The sequence below is a fragment of the Schistocerca nitens genome, chromosome 3 (assembly GCF_023898315.1).
Source record: "Schistocerca nitens isolate TAMUIC-IGC-003100 chromosome 3, iqSchNite1.1, whole genome shotgun sequence".
Taxonomy (NCBI): Eukaryota; Metazoa; Arthropoda; class Insecta; order Orthoptera; family Acrididae; genus Schistocerca; species Schistocerca nitens.
This window is the reverse complement of record NC_064616.1, coordinates 347,313,620-347,331,513: the sequence shown is the minus strand read 5'-3', so window position 1 is coordinate 347,331,513 and position 17,894 is coordinate 347,313,620. Positions and strand designations below refer to the sequence as shown.

Genomic DNA, 17,894 nt, shown 5'->3' with positions numbered 1-17,894 from the left:
ACATAATTGAGATGCCAGTTCATACAAAGTCCTGCACCAGCAACTCTTTTTTGCAGTTATGGAGGGCTATAGAGGCAACATGGCTCAGTATTTGTACAGGGGACTTCTAATAACTTGTTGAGCCTTTGCAACATAGTTGCTACACTACACTGGGCAAAAAGGTGGTCCAACATCTTATTAGAGGGTATCCCATGACTTTGTTACCTCATTTTAATACTAGACGCAGAAAGCTGGCTAAAACCTGAAGTTGACAATAGTGAGATCTTGGGGAACATTTAAGCGTATACCAAAAAGATACGGAAATGGAGGTAATATATTTGTCGCAGCCGACAAAAAACTGGAATCCACTTAGGTAGATACTGAAGCTGCATGTGAGACTGTTCAAGTAACACTCAGTATAAAGGGTTGGCATAAAATTATAATATGATTAACCACCAGACTCACTTCCTGATGTAACTGAAAACTGTAAAGGAAACCTCTGGTTGATCATGTATGAATAGAGAAGTATGTAGTAGAAGAGTTCATGATGGGAGAAATCCTTCATGGTATACAGTCACTGTAAAGAAACAGACTACTGCATAATACGTATAAAACAAAACTAAGGGCTACAGGTAGAGAGATGCTGAATGAAACATATTTGGCAATAAAGAGAGCAATAATTGAAGCCATCAGTGACTACTGTATCAGAATAGTGTTGAAAGATCTTTCACAAAATCCAAAGAAAATTTGATTGTATGTAAAGTTTGTTAGTGGCACCAAAGTTAATGTCCAGTCACTCATGGACAAGACAGGAACTAAGACAGAAAGTAGCAGAGAAAAAGCAAAAATGCTTAACTCTGTTTTCAAATGTCTTTTTACGAAGGAAAACGCTCGAGTATTGCCCCAGTTTAATCATCATACCACTGGAAAGATGAGTGAAATATACGGGATGGTCCATTGATAGTGACCAGGCCAAAGATCTCATGAAATAAACATCAAACGAAAAAACTACAAAGAACGAAACTCGTCTAGCTTGAAGGGGGAAACCAGATGGCGCTATGTTCGGCCCGCTAGATGGCGCTGCCATAGGTCAAACTGATATCAACTGCGTTTTTTTAAATACGAACCCCCATTTTTTATTACATATTCGTTTAGTACGTAAAGAAATATGAATGTTTTAGTTGGACCACTTTTTTCGCTTTGTGATAGATGGCACTGTAATAGTCACAAACGTACAAGTATGTGGTATCACGTAACATTCCACCAGTGCGGAAGGTATTTACTTCGTGATACATTACCAGTGTTAAAATGGAGCATTTACCAACTGCAGAAAAGGTCAATATTGTGTTGATGTATGGCTATTATGATCAAAATACCCAGCAGGCATGTGCTATGTATGCTGCTCGGTATCCTGGACGACATCATCCAAGTGTCCGGACCGTTTGCTAGATAGTTACATTATTTAAGGAAACAGGAAGTGTTCAGCCATGTGTGAAACCTCAACCATGACCTGCAACAAATGATGATGCCCAGGTAGGTTTTTTAGCTGCTGTCGTGGCTAATCCGCACATCAGTAGCAGACAAATTGCATGAGAATTGGGAGTCTCAAAAACATCGGTGTTGAGAATGCTACATCAGCATTGATTGCACCCTTACCACAATTCTATGCACCAGCAATTGCATGGCGACGACTTTGAACGTCGTGTACAGTTCTGCCACTGGGCACAAGAGAAATTAGGGGACGATGACAGATTTTTTGCACATGTTCTATTTAGCGACGAAGCGTCATTCACCAACAGCGGTAACGTAAACCGGCATAATATTCACTATTGGGCTACGGAAAATCCACGTTGGCTGCAACAAGTGGAACATCAGTGACCTCGGTGGGTTAATGTATGGTGCGGCATTATGGGAGGAAGGATAATTGGCGCCCATTTTATCGATGGCAATCTAAATGGTGCAATGTATGCTGATTTCCTACGTAATGTTCTACCGATGTTACTACAAGATATTTCACTGCACGACAGAATGGCGATGTACTTTCAACATGTTTGGCTGCTTGAGCAATAGAAAATGAAATACATTTTGCTGCTCATACAAAGTGTACATATTAAGCGCATGACCACTGACAGTGCTGCCATACAACAGAATCGGCTAAACTTTACTGCTCAGCTTTCCAGGTCTTTTGTTACATTGGAAGTATTATCATACTACTCATCATACAAACCATTTTGATGGAAATAAATGTAGGTGCCACTTTATTTCCCTTTGTATAAATTTCTTCGCTGTTGGTCAATATACTGACAATATTTGACTTTGTGATTCATGAAAATTTCAGATTGTTTGAGGATGAAGAACAAGATTTATTCCGGGATTTACAGTCTTTGCCAAGAAATGCTGCACTGAGAAAGCTGAATGATCTCATCAAGAGAGCTCGTTTGGCCAAGGTAGTTCTTTGACTGATATCATTCTGTTTTTGTACAGTTCTTTGCAGTTTTTGCTGTATTGTAATTTTTTATTTTTTAGGTACATGCTTATATTATAAGTGCTTTAAAAAGAGAGATGCCAGCTATGTTTGGTAAAGATACAAAGAAGAAGGAACTGATCAAGAATTTGGGCCAGATTTATGATCAGATACAACGTGAACATCAAATTTCACCTGGAGATTTTCCAGATCTGAAGCGCATGCAGGTTTGTAAAGAAGTTTTTTCACCCCCATGAACTTGACTGGAAAACCTTTTTAGAAATTACTAAAGATAGTTTTGTGCCAGAAGTTGCCTTAATAGTGGACAGAAAATTATTCCCTATTGAATCAAAATCAGTTGTCAGACAAAATCATTGTCCGCTCTTACGTGTGTAGTTTGTCGTCTTTTGTTCTCTGTCCATTATATGTTTAGAATTCTCTTCCAACACCGTATGTTATTATTTCTGTCTCCCCTGATGCCCATGTCCCCAATGACAATACTCCAAATAAAACTAGTGTTGCATTGTTTTTAAACCAATATTGTTCATTTTTAGTTCTCATTATTGAATGCTGCTTTAGCTTGGGTAATTCTGTGTTAAATGTCACAGCAGAAATTGTTACCTGCATCCTTGAAGTTGATGATTTGTTTCATATTCTCTCCCTCCAGATTTCTGTTCAGTGCTATTGGCACTTCATTAAACTAAAAGATTTCAGTTTTCTTGTGATTTATTATCATATTACAACATTCTGAAAAGAACTTGTTCATGCCTTCTATGATTGTTTTGAAGACTGTGTTCAGATTTGGCTGATACTGATATGTTGTGTGTAATCCTGCACATTTTTGTTTTGTGCATGTGAAATCAACCTGTCAATATTATTATCTTGGATTTATTTCTACCAATAATAAGTTCTGAAATAGTCTTCCTGTTTGGAACTCTATAGAAAATCACTTGCAGGTCATAACAAAATACCTAGTCCTAATACAGAACACAATAGTATCTTGTGACAACTCGTGTGGAATGCCTATAATATCTTAAATTACTTTTAAAATAGCAATAACTGAAATTGGGCAATTTCCCTGTTCTTCTTAAAGCCATGACAGACCTTAACTGTTACAAGTAGTTATTCACAGAATAGTGCAGTGCAAAGAGGACTAAGCTCCAGCTTGCTAAAGGAGATGAGTGGAGTCAGTGTTTTGTCCTTCATGCAGACAGAACTCCTGCAGAAATTACAACATATAGAGAATGGATGAACACTAAGATTTTCATTTAATTGTAATAGACATTGTCGTGTAAATTGATAAATGCACATAATAGTGTATATTGCTGCAATTATTTCCTCAAAACCAGAAAATAGTATATAGAAATTTAGAGATGTTTGACAATAGCTGCTGCTGTTAATGTATTGTTCAATTGCTAAGTTTAGCAGTTGCTTAAACTTCCAAGAATTTGGTACTGAGTAGCCTAGAGGCAAAGAAAAAGGGCATAAATAATTGGGCAAATGGTCATTTGATTCAGTTGGAGAAATCCAATCATGTCACTTACTCACTCCCAGTGCATGTACAGAAGTTAACTCCTTTTTTGATACTTGTTCTTGGTGGAGACATATACAAAACAGGATTTCCTGTGCAGGCAGCATCGTTTTATATCTCACAGGCATAGTGCACCACTTTACAGCATAACTTCATTGTGCAGATCCACATTGGAGACGTAAGTGGGAGACTTCACATTTCTGTAAGGCCCTTCCTTGTGTATGGTTTCTAGAGATCAAGTTGTTAATACCATGTTTGACTCGTTTTAATGGAGCCTGTTGTTGCTATAGTCATAATTACTATAATATTGACTGCATCATTCATTTTTTCTTGGTGTCTATTCTGTTTGCTGCTTCTTGTTTAATCTTCTCACTACTCATTTGCTACATATTACTTTAAGGAAGAAGTGGCCAAAGGACATTGATTTTGAATTTTTGAATAATAGTAACGCTTGTGTCTATTTTAATAAATGTTTTGTTTCAATGTCATCAGATTTATGGATATGGGGCTCTGCAGTTACTTTTAAAAATATTTTATGGGCGTTGTTTCCAGTGGAAAGTCTCCCAGGTGGATGGTTCTCCGTTTCTTTCTTTTTGACTTGACCTTAAGAAAATGCCTTATGTGACATTGATTCGACCATACCTTGCTCTCCATCTGTACTGCCCTCTCCAGGGGGCTCAATACTCTTGTGAGTAAGTGCTTGACTACCACAGGGCTCCAACCTTTTCAGCACTACTACCCTTTCTGTGCTGCATGTCTATTATCCTGCTATTCTTTTCCCCTCCCATGGGGACCGAGCAGTATGCCTTCTTCGGGAAACCAAAGTTCTTGGTAAAACTGTGTATGGATTCATCCTGCCCACCTATCTTTCATTCCCTATCCTTCCTTTTCTTACCCTTCCTCTGCTTTGGCATTTGAAATCTTTAATTTTCCTTTTCTTCTCTTTCTTCTTCCACCCTGTACGTTCGTGAAGGCTGGACCACACATTTCACACGTAAAAGCTGTTGACAAGTAGGGCTTGTATGTACTCCAGGCCTCTCCTACCCTCCCTCTGAGCCGCGCCCCCCCTCCCCCCCGCCCGCCCGCCCTCCCTCCCTCCTTGCAGGTTGGAGTGCATCATCAGAGATGCTGGCAATCATGGGAGATTTCTCTGTGATGAGTTTCCCATCTCAGAAACCTAAATGGGTTGAGATGAAAGAATCAACGCTTCTCCCGACTGTACCCAGATACCTCATGGTGTCGCGCATGGAGGGGAGAGTCACAATTTCACAACAGTTAATCCATTTGTTATTCAGAAGGGTGTAGATGTCATTGCCAGTCCTGTGAAGTCCTGCTCTCGGTTGCGTAATGGGACCTTGCTTTTGGAAACTGATAGTGCTTTTGAAGCACAGGAACTGCTTAATGCAACACTTCTCCACAGTTGTCCTATTAAAGTAGAGGCCCACCGCACTCTGAATTCCTCCCATGGTGTTGTATACACTCGGCTGCTTGATGACCTGACTGAGTCTGAAATAACAGCGTATCTCACTGACCAGGGAGTGACTGCAGTTCACCGCATCATGAAAAGGGTTGATAAAGAATTAGTGCCAACCCGAACTCTGTTCCTCTCATTTGACTTTGTGGTACTCCCATAAAAAATTAAGGCTGTCTACGAAGCCATTACTGTTGGACCATATACTCCGAATCCCATGCATTGCTATAAATGTCAGCTACAACCACACTTGTGAATTTTGTGAAAATGGAGCCAAATGCATAACCTTCAGCAGGGACACTCGTTAGTCTGTGTCGACCTCCTTCCCTTAACTGTATCATGATTGCAAGGGTGATCATGCTGCTTCCTCCCATAACTGTTCGATCTACTTCAATGAGAGAGCCGCTTAGGAGAATGGGGGGAGGAGGGGGTATAAAAATGTTTCTACTCACATTGCTCAAAAAATGTTGGCTAGCTGCAAACCTTGTACACTACCCTCTGGCAATTACACTACAGTTCTTGCTACACCCCCAACCTAAAAGGACATGGCTATGCAGATCTAAGACTTCCAGTTTAGTGGATGGCTGTGAAAATGCCTATCTCCAGGGTCACAGCCTCATCTTTATCTGCTACGGGTGCACACCATACCAACAAACCTTTGCCTGTGCCAGTGAAATTGCATGCCTCACAAACAGAAGCACAGAAATCCAAAAAGGAGTACTCCCATGGTGACTTTCTCCTCACTACTAGCCAGTCAATGTCTGGGTCTGCACCTGTCAAATGCCAAGGTTCTAGGCATTCAAACAAAGGCAAATGAACTTCCTCTTCTCCACCTCGGCATTCTTCTTAAATAGTGTCACCACCTGATACCCTCACCCAGCTGACCTCCGTTTCACCGGGACGCACCCCCAATGACCAGTCCGCTGGCCAACCAAAGGCGAATACAGACACCTCTGTCACACTAATGGACCAGAATCCTTCAGCCTCCGAATGTGGTCATCATGCACATTCGAATTCTGGCACTTGGCAGCTATCGCAATGACTACCCCCTTATTTGAACCATCTCCTGTCTATCATCAGATATGGTTATTCTCCAATGGAACATTTGCGGCATCAGATCCAACAGGGTTGAATTACAGTTCCTCTTGAAAACATATTGTCGAGTTGTTTCCTGCCATCAGGAAACAAAATTACACCCTCACAGTTGCTTTCACCTCCCACGCTTCACTTCAGCCTGTTTTGACCTTTACCCTGAGGCAGGGACTCTGGCTCACGGGGAAGTCATATGCTCATTCGAAATGACATCTGTAATCACACCATTTCATCGCACACGCAGCTTCAAGCTGTTGCTGTTCATCTTTCCCTTCCTGGTCTCACCTTCTCTCTTTGCAGCTTCTACTCGCCCTCGTATTTTGCTGTCACCAGGGCAGACATTTTGGGACTTATTGCTCAACTACCTCATCCTTTTTTTTCTGCTTGGTGACTTCAGAGACCACGATCCCCTGTAGAGCCCCTGTCTGAGAGGCTCTCTGCTAATAGATATCTTCAACTAGCTCAATCCAATCTGTTTGAATGTGGGTACACCACCAATTCTTTCAGATTCCATACACTCCTTTTCCCAGTTGGACCTTGTGATCTGTACTGTTCAGCTCGCTCATCATCTCAAGTGTCCATACTCTCTGACACACACTCGAATGACCATTTCACTTGTGTCATTAGCTTACTAACGCCTATCCCAACTGTGCGTACAACCAACTGGCAACTTTCTAAAGCTGATGGGCAGCTCTACTCCTCACTGGCCACTTTTGATGAATACCATTTCCCCTACATTGATGACTATGTAGAGTACCTCACAAATGCTGTCCTTACTTCCGCAGAATGTTTCATACCTCATACCCCTTCCTCACTGAGACGTGCCCACATCCCCTAGTGGACTGAGGCCTGCCACGACGCAATCCACATGCAGAGATGAGCTCTCAACATTTTTAAATGCCATGTCACGATGGCAAACTGTATCCATTATAAACAGCTAAGTGCACAAGGTCGCCACATTTTTAGGAATAGTAAAGAAGCTAGTTGACTTTTATTTTTATTTATTTATTTATTTTTTCAAAGCTCATTTAACAGTTTTACTCCCTCTTCTGTTGTTTGGGGTAATCTCTGCCGGCTTCCAGGAATTGTTGTTCATTCCCCAGTTCCCAGTCTGACCCTAGTGAACAGTGTCATTGTAGACCCTCTCGATATCTCCAACACCTTGGGCTGATATTTTGCAGACATTTCCCGTTCCACCTACTACCATCCTGCCGTCCTTCCTCTGAAATGGGCGGCGGAGGCAATGGCAATATCTATATCTTTCTCCTCCCAGAATTGTGAATGTTACATTACTGCTTTTACTATGAGGGAGCTTAAACATGCGCTCCCTTTGTCCCGGTCATCTGCTCCAGGACTGGATGGCATTCCCATTTTGATGTCGCAGCATCTATCTCCTGAGGGCCTATGCTTTCTCTTTCATACATACAACCACATTTGGACAGAGGGTACATTTCCCAGTCGCTGGCCTGAGGCAGCTGGTAAGTACAAATACCTTCCTTCCAGCTATTGCCCAATTTCCCTCACCAGTAGTCTGTGCAAGGTGATGGAATGTATGATTAATGGTTGGCTGGTGTGGTGCCTCAAGTCTCAGAATCTCTTCACTAATGCTCAATGTGAATTCCGTAGGCACCCCTCTGCAGCTGATCATCTCGTCACCTTGCCAACTCATATTATGAACAATTTTTTGTGCAAGCACCAAACTGTTGCTGTGCTTTTTGATTTGTAGAAGGCATATGACACCTGCTGGTGGACAGGTATCCTCTGTATTATGTACAAGTGGGGCTTCCAGGATTGCCAGCTTCTTGTTATCCGGGAATTTTTAAGAGTGTATTTTTAGGATACGTGTGGAGTCTGCTGTGTTGGGCACTTTTATTAAAGAAAATGGTGTGTCTCAGGATTCTCTGAGCATCATCATCTTATTTGCCCTGGCCATTAACCCTGTTATGAATTCTCTCCTGTTAGGTATCTCGAGCTCTCTTTTTGTTGATGCCTTTAAGATCTATTGCAGCTCTCAGTGAACCTGTCTACTTGAACGGTGTCTTCAGTGAATCTTTACTCGTAGAGCATCAACAATGGCTTTGGCTTTTCTGGTGACAAGACTGTCTGTGTGAACTTCTGGCTGTGCCAGGAGTTTCTTCCTCCTCCCCCCCCCCCCTCCAACGACCCCCCCCCCCCCACCTGCCCCAAAACATCTCGTCCCATTCCTTTTTCCATTCGTTGACACAACGAAATTATTGGGACTCACGTTTGATAGGAAATTCTGTTGGTATTTCCATGTGTCTTACCTGGCAGCTCATTGTACTCACTCCCTCAGTGTTCTATATTTATTATGTGGTATCTCATGGGGAGCAGATCGGACCAACCTTCTCCATTTATACCAGTCCCATGTCCATTCGAAAGTGGATTATGGGTGTGTTGTATATTCACCACCACATCCGTCTATCTTACATCTTAACACCATCCACCATTGCGGAATACGTTTAGCCACTGGTGCTTTTTATACTAGTCCCGTTGAGTGTTTATGCTGAAGCCGCTGTCTTACTGTTGTTCTACTGATGGGATGTTCTGCTCAGTCATTATGCAAGTTGTCTGTGTTCTATTCCCAGCCACCCATACTATGCTCCCATTTTTGATGATTCCCTTGACCACCAGTGTGGGTTGCGCCCATCTTCTCTGTTTCTCTCAGAGTTCGCTTTCATTTGCTGCTTTGACAGCTTTGATTTATGCTCCCTGTCAAATTCCCCATGGGTGTGAGCTCTTCACCGCCCTGGCTTTGTGCCGAGGTACACGTTCATTTTGGACTCCATTCACTTCCTAAGGACACTACTCCTTCCCTAGTGTATTGGAGTGAGTTTCTCGGACTTCGCACACAAATAGGGACAGTTTCTTCATCTACACTGACAGTTCCAAGACTAACCACGGTGTTGGGTGTACCTTTGTGCTTGGCGATGATCCTTTCCAAAATCGGCTTCTTGACCAGCACTTTATTTTTACCACGGAGCTTGTACGCCTTTTATCAGGTCGTCCAGTACATCTGGCAATGAGGACTTCCAAATCGCCATCTGCTCTAAAGATTCCTTCAGTGCTCTTCAGCACCTTCTCATGCTGTACTCAGTCCACCTTTTAGTACAATGGATGCAAGAATGCCTGCACTTGCTTACTGTGGGTTCCAGGGAATGAGGCTGCAGATGCTGCAGCAAAACCTGCAGCTCTCCTCCATCTGCCTGCTAGTCATTCTGTTCCTTCATATGATCTTCATATCGCTGTCTGTTGGCATGTAGTAGCACTTTGGAGTGCACAATGGTGTTCTCACCAAGGGAACAAAGTCCGGGTCATTAAACCTCTCCCAATAGCATAGGCGACTTCATCCAGCCCTCATAACATGAGGTGGTCATTTTAACCTGGCTGCGTGCAGGACATTGTCATTTTAGTCACCACCATTTATTAAGTGGCGACCCTGCTCCACTCTGTGCCTACTGCTCTCAACCCTTGACGTGCACCACTTTCTGATCCGGTGCCCATTTTTTAACTGTTTACATTACGTCTATGTTTTTCGTCTACTTTGTAAGATGTTTTAGCGGATGACACGCATTCTGTGAATCATGTCCTGCTTTTTATTCACCACAGTGGCACGGTGAAGCAAATTTGGTCTCCCCCCCCCACCCCCCTCCCCCACCCTCGCGGAGACCTCTACCATCTCAATGATGTTTTGAGAAATTTTCCGTAGGGATGTCCTTGTCCTCAGCTGCTCATCTTTTAAAGTTGCTTGACTGTGTTTTTGCCTCATGTTTTTATTTAGTACCTGTTTTTTCTTGTTTTATGATACAGGTGATTATGACCTTAGCAGTTTTGCACCCTATAGCACCTACCAACCAAATCTCCATCTTTACCAGCCTCATATCTGGTTACTCTTCATATCAAATCTAAATCCCATAAAGAGAAAAGAAGGAAGAAAAGAGGAAACCAATGGTGAAGGCAGACAGGGCAGATCTTACTGCCTTGGTTTCCTCTTTCACTGCTATCGAAATCATGCTATAAGATAACAACCAACAGGTGGTGCTAATACAAATCAAATCATGTTTAATGATTCTGTCGTTTCCTCACTGCCATTGGACTCGTGTGCAAGCATAATCCAATAGAATTTGAATGCCCATTGTCCTCACCTTGCTGAACTGAAACCCTTGCTTTCACAGTACTCAGTGGTTTGCATAGCTCTTCATGAAACGTAATTTCACAAAACGTATTCACCAGTTTTGTCTAGTTATTGAGTATATTATTACAGTAGCACTTGCGACCACTTCTGTTGACTTAACACCACTAAGAAAACAGTGGGCATACACTTACGAACAAATACTGAATTTGCCATTTGCAACCTTTTCAGTACCACAAAAATGTGATTATACTGTTATTGTCAGCCATCTGGTGATGCACTTTGCCTGAGCATTGCATCCACCATTTCATCATCACCTTATGTGTGTGGATTTTCTATGGCTTCCTCCCAGTCTTCACCCAGAATTTTCTATCTGGGCAATCTGTCAAGAGTCCAAGTATGTAATTCATACAGGGTAAAGGCATCCCAGAAGGCTGTCGTGAATGTGACCCTCTTATTAATAGCAAATTAACAGATTCATGGAAGCAGTGGAATCTAGTCTCACCACTCTTATACATTGATGACTTCGGCATCTGCTATAGTTCTTCTAACATGAGTCACAAAATGATAGTGTTATGAGGAAACCAGAATGTTGGACACATACACATGCTTCCAATTTACTACTACCAAATCTTGAATTGTTAATTTTTACTAACTTAGAACTGTTCATCCACAGTTAACTTTGCCTACACAACGATATGCTTAATGTGGTAGAAACATGTACCTTCTTAGAACTCATATTTGATGACAGGTAAACATGGTTACAGGTTAAACAGATGTGCCATTTAAAACTTAATGTCTTCTGCTGCCTTAGTAATACAACCAGGGGTGTGAATCATCCCACTATTTCCAGCTTTACAAAGCTCTCATTTCACCATACTTAGATCACAGATGCCTGCTTAATGGATCAACATTGCAGTCATCACTGAGATTCCTATATCTGATTCACCATTGTGGGATCAGACTTGCATCTGGTGCCTTCTGAACGAACCTTGTGGGCAGCCTATTGGTAGATACATGGATTTCCTCTGCATGGGCCAGGTGCCACCAATTACTCCTCAGGTTGCTACACTCATCCATAACCAGCCAGAACATCTGAACTGACACCTTCTGATTCCTGACACAAAGTAAGGGACTCTTGACATTGAATTGGTTGCAGTCAATCAGTTCAGATTTTTGCTTACCCTCACTCAATCATCTCACTATTTCACATTCGCAAACACTCCCATGGTGCATGCCTTATCCACAAATTCGGGATCATTATATGGCCCAAGGACCTGATAGAATGCTTGGTTTTTCACCAGCTGCTGTTCATTGTACTTGCAGAGTATCCCTATTCAAATATCACATATATGGGTGGCTCAAGAGTTTGAAGACTGGACAGGTTAGTCCTTCACATGCACCAGGATCAGTGAGCAACACTCCCTTCCTAGTGGATGCATTGCCTTTATGACAGTGTTCTTCACTAAGGCTGCACCCAATCAAATGACTCTTTCCTCATCTGCAGAGTGTCCATGAATAATCAACAATCTATAGCCCACTGTTTTTCCCTAGCATCCATTAGTAATGCAAATACAAGATCCCATCTTCTTCCTTTATGATAGTGGAATTTCTTTTATCCCCCCAGTCACATTGGGATACCAGGCAGTGACCTGTGGATCAACTCGCCTGGGATTCACTGGAAATAATGATATTGGGATCCAACATGTGTGAAAAATTACTTCAGACTCTTAGTGGCACGGAACAGTTAATAGACTGTCACGGCAACAATCAGTATGTTACTGACTATAAAGAGAGTATGTGATGGTCTTCTCTTTGGCCATCTCGCCAGGAATCCACACTTGTCTGCTGCCTTTGTATTGGTCACACCAGTCTGACCCATACAGCGTACAACAAACTGCCCCACTTTGTTGTAGCTGTGACGTTCTGTCCTTCACCTATACCCTTACCTTTGAGCAGACGGCATACCTTCACCTGTTTACCTGGAACTTTGTGCTGTGGTCCTTCTGGTTGCCAGACAGGGGAAGAGGGTCACCTACCACTGATATTTTTAGCCCCGGATTTTCCAGCTGCCTTCACATAGAGGGCTGGTCCAACCCATGACATGACATCCCAATTCAGTTTTGATATTACTTTGAGTCATAATGTCTTCTTTAAAAAGTTTTAGTACTCTTCATATTAGATAGCCTACCTGTTGACTCAGTAGACATCATACAGTTGGTGGGGCAGCCTAGTTGGCTGGGGGGGCGTCATCCTCTGCGCATGACAAGCCACAGTGGTTGTCTTTAACCTCCTCCCCCCCCCCCCCTCCTTGTGACTCATAATTTATTGTTTTGCAAATTTTCTTCTATCTCCTTTTGCTTGTGATTTAAAATTAAATGATTTTCTACCATGTTTCTGACATACCCAGCATAGGTGAGCAGATTTTGATCTTTGAGCTTTTTTTTTTTTTTCATTTTGGATGATAATTATGGAGATAGACTGTTCTATGGGTCAACCGAGAAGTGTGCCAAGATAGGCTGCGCAGTTGTGATAAGCACTTTGTCCAGATGGCGCAGTGGTTAATGTAACTTCCTAGTAAGCATTAGATCACAGGTTCGAATCTCATTCTGGCACGCATTTTCACTAGTCGCTGCTAATTCTGCATAAAGTCTCGATGCAGCTGACTTCAGTAGTTTCTTCCCTTCCCTTCCTCTCCTCTCCACCTTCAATTTACATAACTTCCTACAACTACAATTGAACTGCTCTTTGGCGATAACGACGCTAACTGTGAAGCTTGACCACATCAAGAGCTGAAGAATTTATCAGAATTCCACTTCTCGTGACATTAAAAATTGTGAATTTCTTTCTTTCATGTTAAAAAAAAATCACAGACATAAACTGAACCTTGTCTACTTTTTCTTGATCTGTATACTCTTAATAATAATGGAATAGCAATCAATTTTTAAATATATTGTATTCCATGCTTTCTGAACAAAACTTGAAAATACAACGAAATTAAAAAAAAATGCGGTCAATGTTTTTAGAAATCATTTGTCTAAAACTGAGAAATAAAAAAGGAGAATATTTGACGTGCTTTTGAGTGGCTCGAAATCTGTGCAGCAAATGAGGTACCAATTGAGAATTTTAGAGTGTACTAGAGGTTATTTGTCTGATGGATTATGTAAACTGTACAGTCTGCTGTTGTGTGGCATGGAGGAACTGATGACCATTGTAGTTTGCTCCCTTAAAACCCCATAATCCATCCATCCAATGGGAAACTAATTAAGCTGTCACACCAATAGGATATGCAGGGAAATGAACTTGTCACGTAGTGTGAAAGAGCTTGAGTGAACAAATGATGTCTCCTTGGAGCTCTTAAAGTCATCAGATACCATCTTTGTTACTGATGTGCTATGTATGGTTCAACAAAGCCTTTACACTTGGAAATGTTGGAATTTTCACACACTGTGGTTTGAAGTACACTGCCCCAGTCCCTGCATCTTTGCAGAAGGTTGTGAGCTGGTACTTAAAGTGCAGAAGCAGTTCTTTCTGGATTAGCATGTTTAATAGTTTGTGTGTCCCTCAGTTATTACCATATTCTTTTTTTTTTTTTTTTTTTTTTTCTATTGGAATGATTTTCTGACCTGTATATCAAAAGACCATTAGGGATTCTGTCAGAGATTAACCTTGCTGAACTAAATGTGGGAAATTGTCTCATTTCTCTAAAGAACTGTTCTATATGAAAATGACTACTGAAGAGACCCATATAACTTGTAGGATGGAAATGGTACACCAAAATACATTTTTAAATGTAGACCATACTACGTTTTATTGGAGCAAAGTTATTAAACGCTGATCTCACTGGTGAGTTGAAGCAAGGCGTTTGATCAGTTGCGCATAAGTTTCCCATGAAAGCATCTTCAGAAAATGACCTCCTAATGAAGTCGTGTCTGTTTAGGAACCACATGCAGTCCTGTAGATATCTGATCAGATGTCTTGACAGACATTATTTTATTGTCATCTTTTTTACCTAAGTGTCTTTCAGGCTATTGGGCAGATGTATCCAACAGAAAATATGCTTTAGGATGCGAGATAAACTTGTTATGCAACAAAGACATGAATAAATGGGTCTCCGTATCCTCTATGCCAGAATCCATCGTTTGGAAAAGAGCGCAAAAACAGTAGCCCAATATGAAGGCCCCCTTCCATTATATTTCAACACTGAGTGTTGAAGTAGAGTATGAAGGAAAGTACTTAGCTGAAAGTGGCAAGCAAATAGTTGCACTTTCTCAGTTCTGTGTGGTGAACTTCCATCCAGCCACTGCAGTAGGAAGAAGTATCCTATGTGCAGTTGGAAGGCACTACCAGTTTTCATTGCTTGTGACACTGCATTTAAATATCACTCACCGAAACCTTGTGTATTTTTGATATTAACAAGATAGAAGGTTATTTTTTTCAATGCTGTGCTCACTGCTTTACATAATGACCAGATGAGTTGATACAAATGTAGAAATGTAACTTGTTGTCCATACTTCTCTCTGGATTGGTGGGAGATGGCAGGGGGTGATTTTAATGTGTTTTAAGAATGGGTAGTTCTTCCAATTTTTCTCTGTAATCTGCTTCATATTTTAAAAACACACTTTTTTGGTCGAAAATGTTTAAGTGTAACAAGAACATGACATCCCTATAAATTAGACAATGGGTTTTTCATAGCCAAATGAAGAGTGAGATATGGACAAATATGGTATAAAATTGAACCACATGGTGTCTAGTTTTGAAAAAAAAGTGTTTGTTGCCTTAAAGATAATCAGGGTAATTAAGAAAAACATAGTGATTTGAGGGAAAATTGAAATATTCCAAGAACGGCCTCTGCCACCTGTGTGTATGAAGTGTCAAAAACTTCATCTCTCCAAGGCTTAGCCATTTCACATGTGAAACGTTGTATTGGTGTGATATTTCACTGTCAAAATGGCTTCCTTCAATCCAAGTACTAACTTCAGGACATTTCGAAAAGAGATGATGGTAGGAAAGTGGTTTTGTAAATGTGTCTATGATAAAACCTCAGTATTGTCCCAGTATTGGAAGGTTGTCCAGCAATGTTGAAGGCAGAGGACCAACAATAGGAGAGGTCACCCAGAGTGCTGAATGACCTGAAAAAGTAGTTCGAAAATTATTGGCAGACATTGACCTTTCCCTGACTCAGTCTTGCTGTTTTTGCAACTGCCAAATGTTTTCAAATCTTTTGGTATGGTGTGCAGATAACAGCAGGATTTGTAAGCTGCTGGCATATAACAATATTTCTGTCAGTGACAGTGGGAAACTGTGTGCAAGATGCTATCAATCAGTGATTGGTCATCGTGTTCCTACTCAAGCGAAGTGCAACAGAATGGAATTGGAAGAAATTCTGTCTGCCTTTACTGACTTTTAATGTGCAGAAAAGCATCTTCTTATGTTATACCATTAGTTTACCAAGCTGCAAAAGTATCATGGAGTAATCCAAACAAAGCAGTAAGAGATAATTTGTGACTTCCCACAAATTTTTGAAGTATTTAAGCAGCTGCCAAACAATCTTATGGATGCTGTCATCATCATGATCGCAAAAAAGTTGCTGTTGATTAATATCAAGCAGAAGTTTGACATTTGATCACAAATCCTGCAAGTTGCTTCTAATTTACAAATCTTTAACGTAATGCAGCGCATCAGCAACCGTATATGTATAGAAAATAAACAATTTTTTCAGCCTTCAGTTGCAAGGTAATTTTTACTCATTTACCTAGGTTTCGATTCCAGTAATGGAATCTTCTTCAGAACAAAAAATTAAATTATTTTGAGAGCCAAACACTGGCCATGTCACAGATTAAAAATTAAAACAATAAAGACGCATAATCATAAGATTATGTCTGTCAAAATTAAAACCATTAAGGCGAACGTAGATGAAGCTACGCCAGCCAGAAATAAGGACCACATGACAGACATAATCTTATGATTATGCGTCTTTATTGTTTTAATTTTTAATCTGTGACATGGCCAGTGTTTGGCTCTCAAAATAATTTAATTTTTTGTTATGAAGAAGATTCCATTACTGGAATCGAAACCTAGGTAAATGAGTAAAAATTACCTTGCAACTGAAGGCTGAAAAAATTGTTTATTTTCTTGCTTCTAATTCTCTCAACAAGACACCTATCCAACAAATACACAGTGTGTTGTGTGAAACCAGCAGAGGCTTGCAGAAGTGGCTGCAAAGTTTATAAAGTTTGCACCAGTACAGACAATATTATGCAAAGGGTAGGTTGCTACTCACTATATTGTGGAAATGTTGAGTTGCAGACAGGAACAACAAAAAGACTGCTAAACAATTAAGCTTTCAGCCAAAATGTCTTCTTCTGAACAAGACTCTATCCATACGTACTCCGAAATGTCAGAGGATGCATGAAAAAGCATCATAAACAAAACACCAATAACTATGGTGGACTTCCTGTTGCAATGAGTAGTACGTTCGCCACTTGAGTTATGTTGTGAACAAAACTTCAAAATAAAAAAAAAAAAAAAAAAAATTGAAAAATGGTCAAATGTATCATGAAAGTAACAAATAAAATAATAAAGTAATAAATATAATAGAAAACATTTGAAGCACCTTTGACTGATGCTTGAAGTAATGTATAGAAAATGAGATGCCGATTGAGAATATTAAGTTAATGCTTAACCTATAATCTTAGTATTTTAAAGAGTAGTAGAGGATATTTGTCTGATGGATTATGTAGTCCATGCAGTCTGCTGTTGTGTAGCCTTGACATATTTTTGTCATCTGTGCCCAAAGATGTAAAAAAAAAGTTCCAACAATTTTTCAGTCTCAAAATGTGTAGATAGTGAATCCTTCAAATACCGTTGAAAGAGGGAGCACAAGAAATAATGTTTCCTTTACAAGTGCTGTCATTGTCACTGTGCTTGCTCCACTCACTTTTCCTGGTAGAAAGAAATGTGATTTTGAGCATCATTAAAAGGCACATCAAATGTTTCCATAATCTGTTTTATTTCATAGTTTTAGACAAATGATTTCACAAAAAGTTTGAGTGCTTTGTTTCCAAAAAAAAATAAATTTAGTAACCCTGATAACCACATAGTTAGGAACTCTAATATGGAGATATTTCGAAGACTGCTAATAACAGCTGTCAGGCTGATGAAGTGGTCTTGGACTTCAGGAACACAGTTTCACTCTATTGTTTCA

At 40.6% G+C, this 17,894-nt stretch overlaps 1 protein-coding gene across 1 annotated transcript in view; it reads left to right on the top strand.

Annotated features, from left to right (window-relative positions):
* Positions 1-17,894, top strand: part of LOC126248300 (EH domain-containing protein 3-like) — a 35,795-nt gene that overhangs the window by 9,193 nt on the left and 8,708 nt on the right. Inside the window, exons 2-3 of the mRNA XM_049949166.1 lie at positions 2,318-2,426; positions 2,506-2,670. Coding sequence (XP_049805123.1) covers positions 2,318-2,426; positions 2,506-2,670 — 274 coding nt within the window. The remainder of the gene's footprint in view (positions 1-2,317; positions 2,427-2,505; positions 2,671-17,894) is intronic.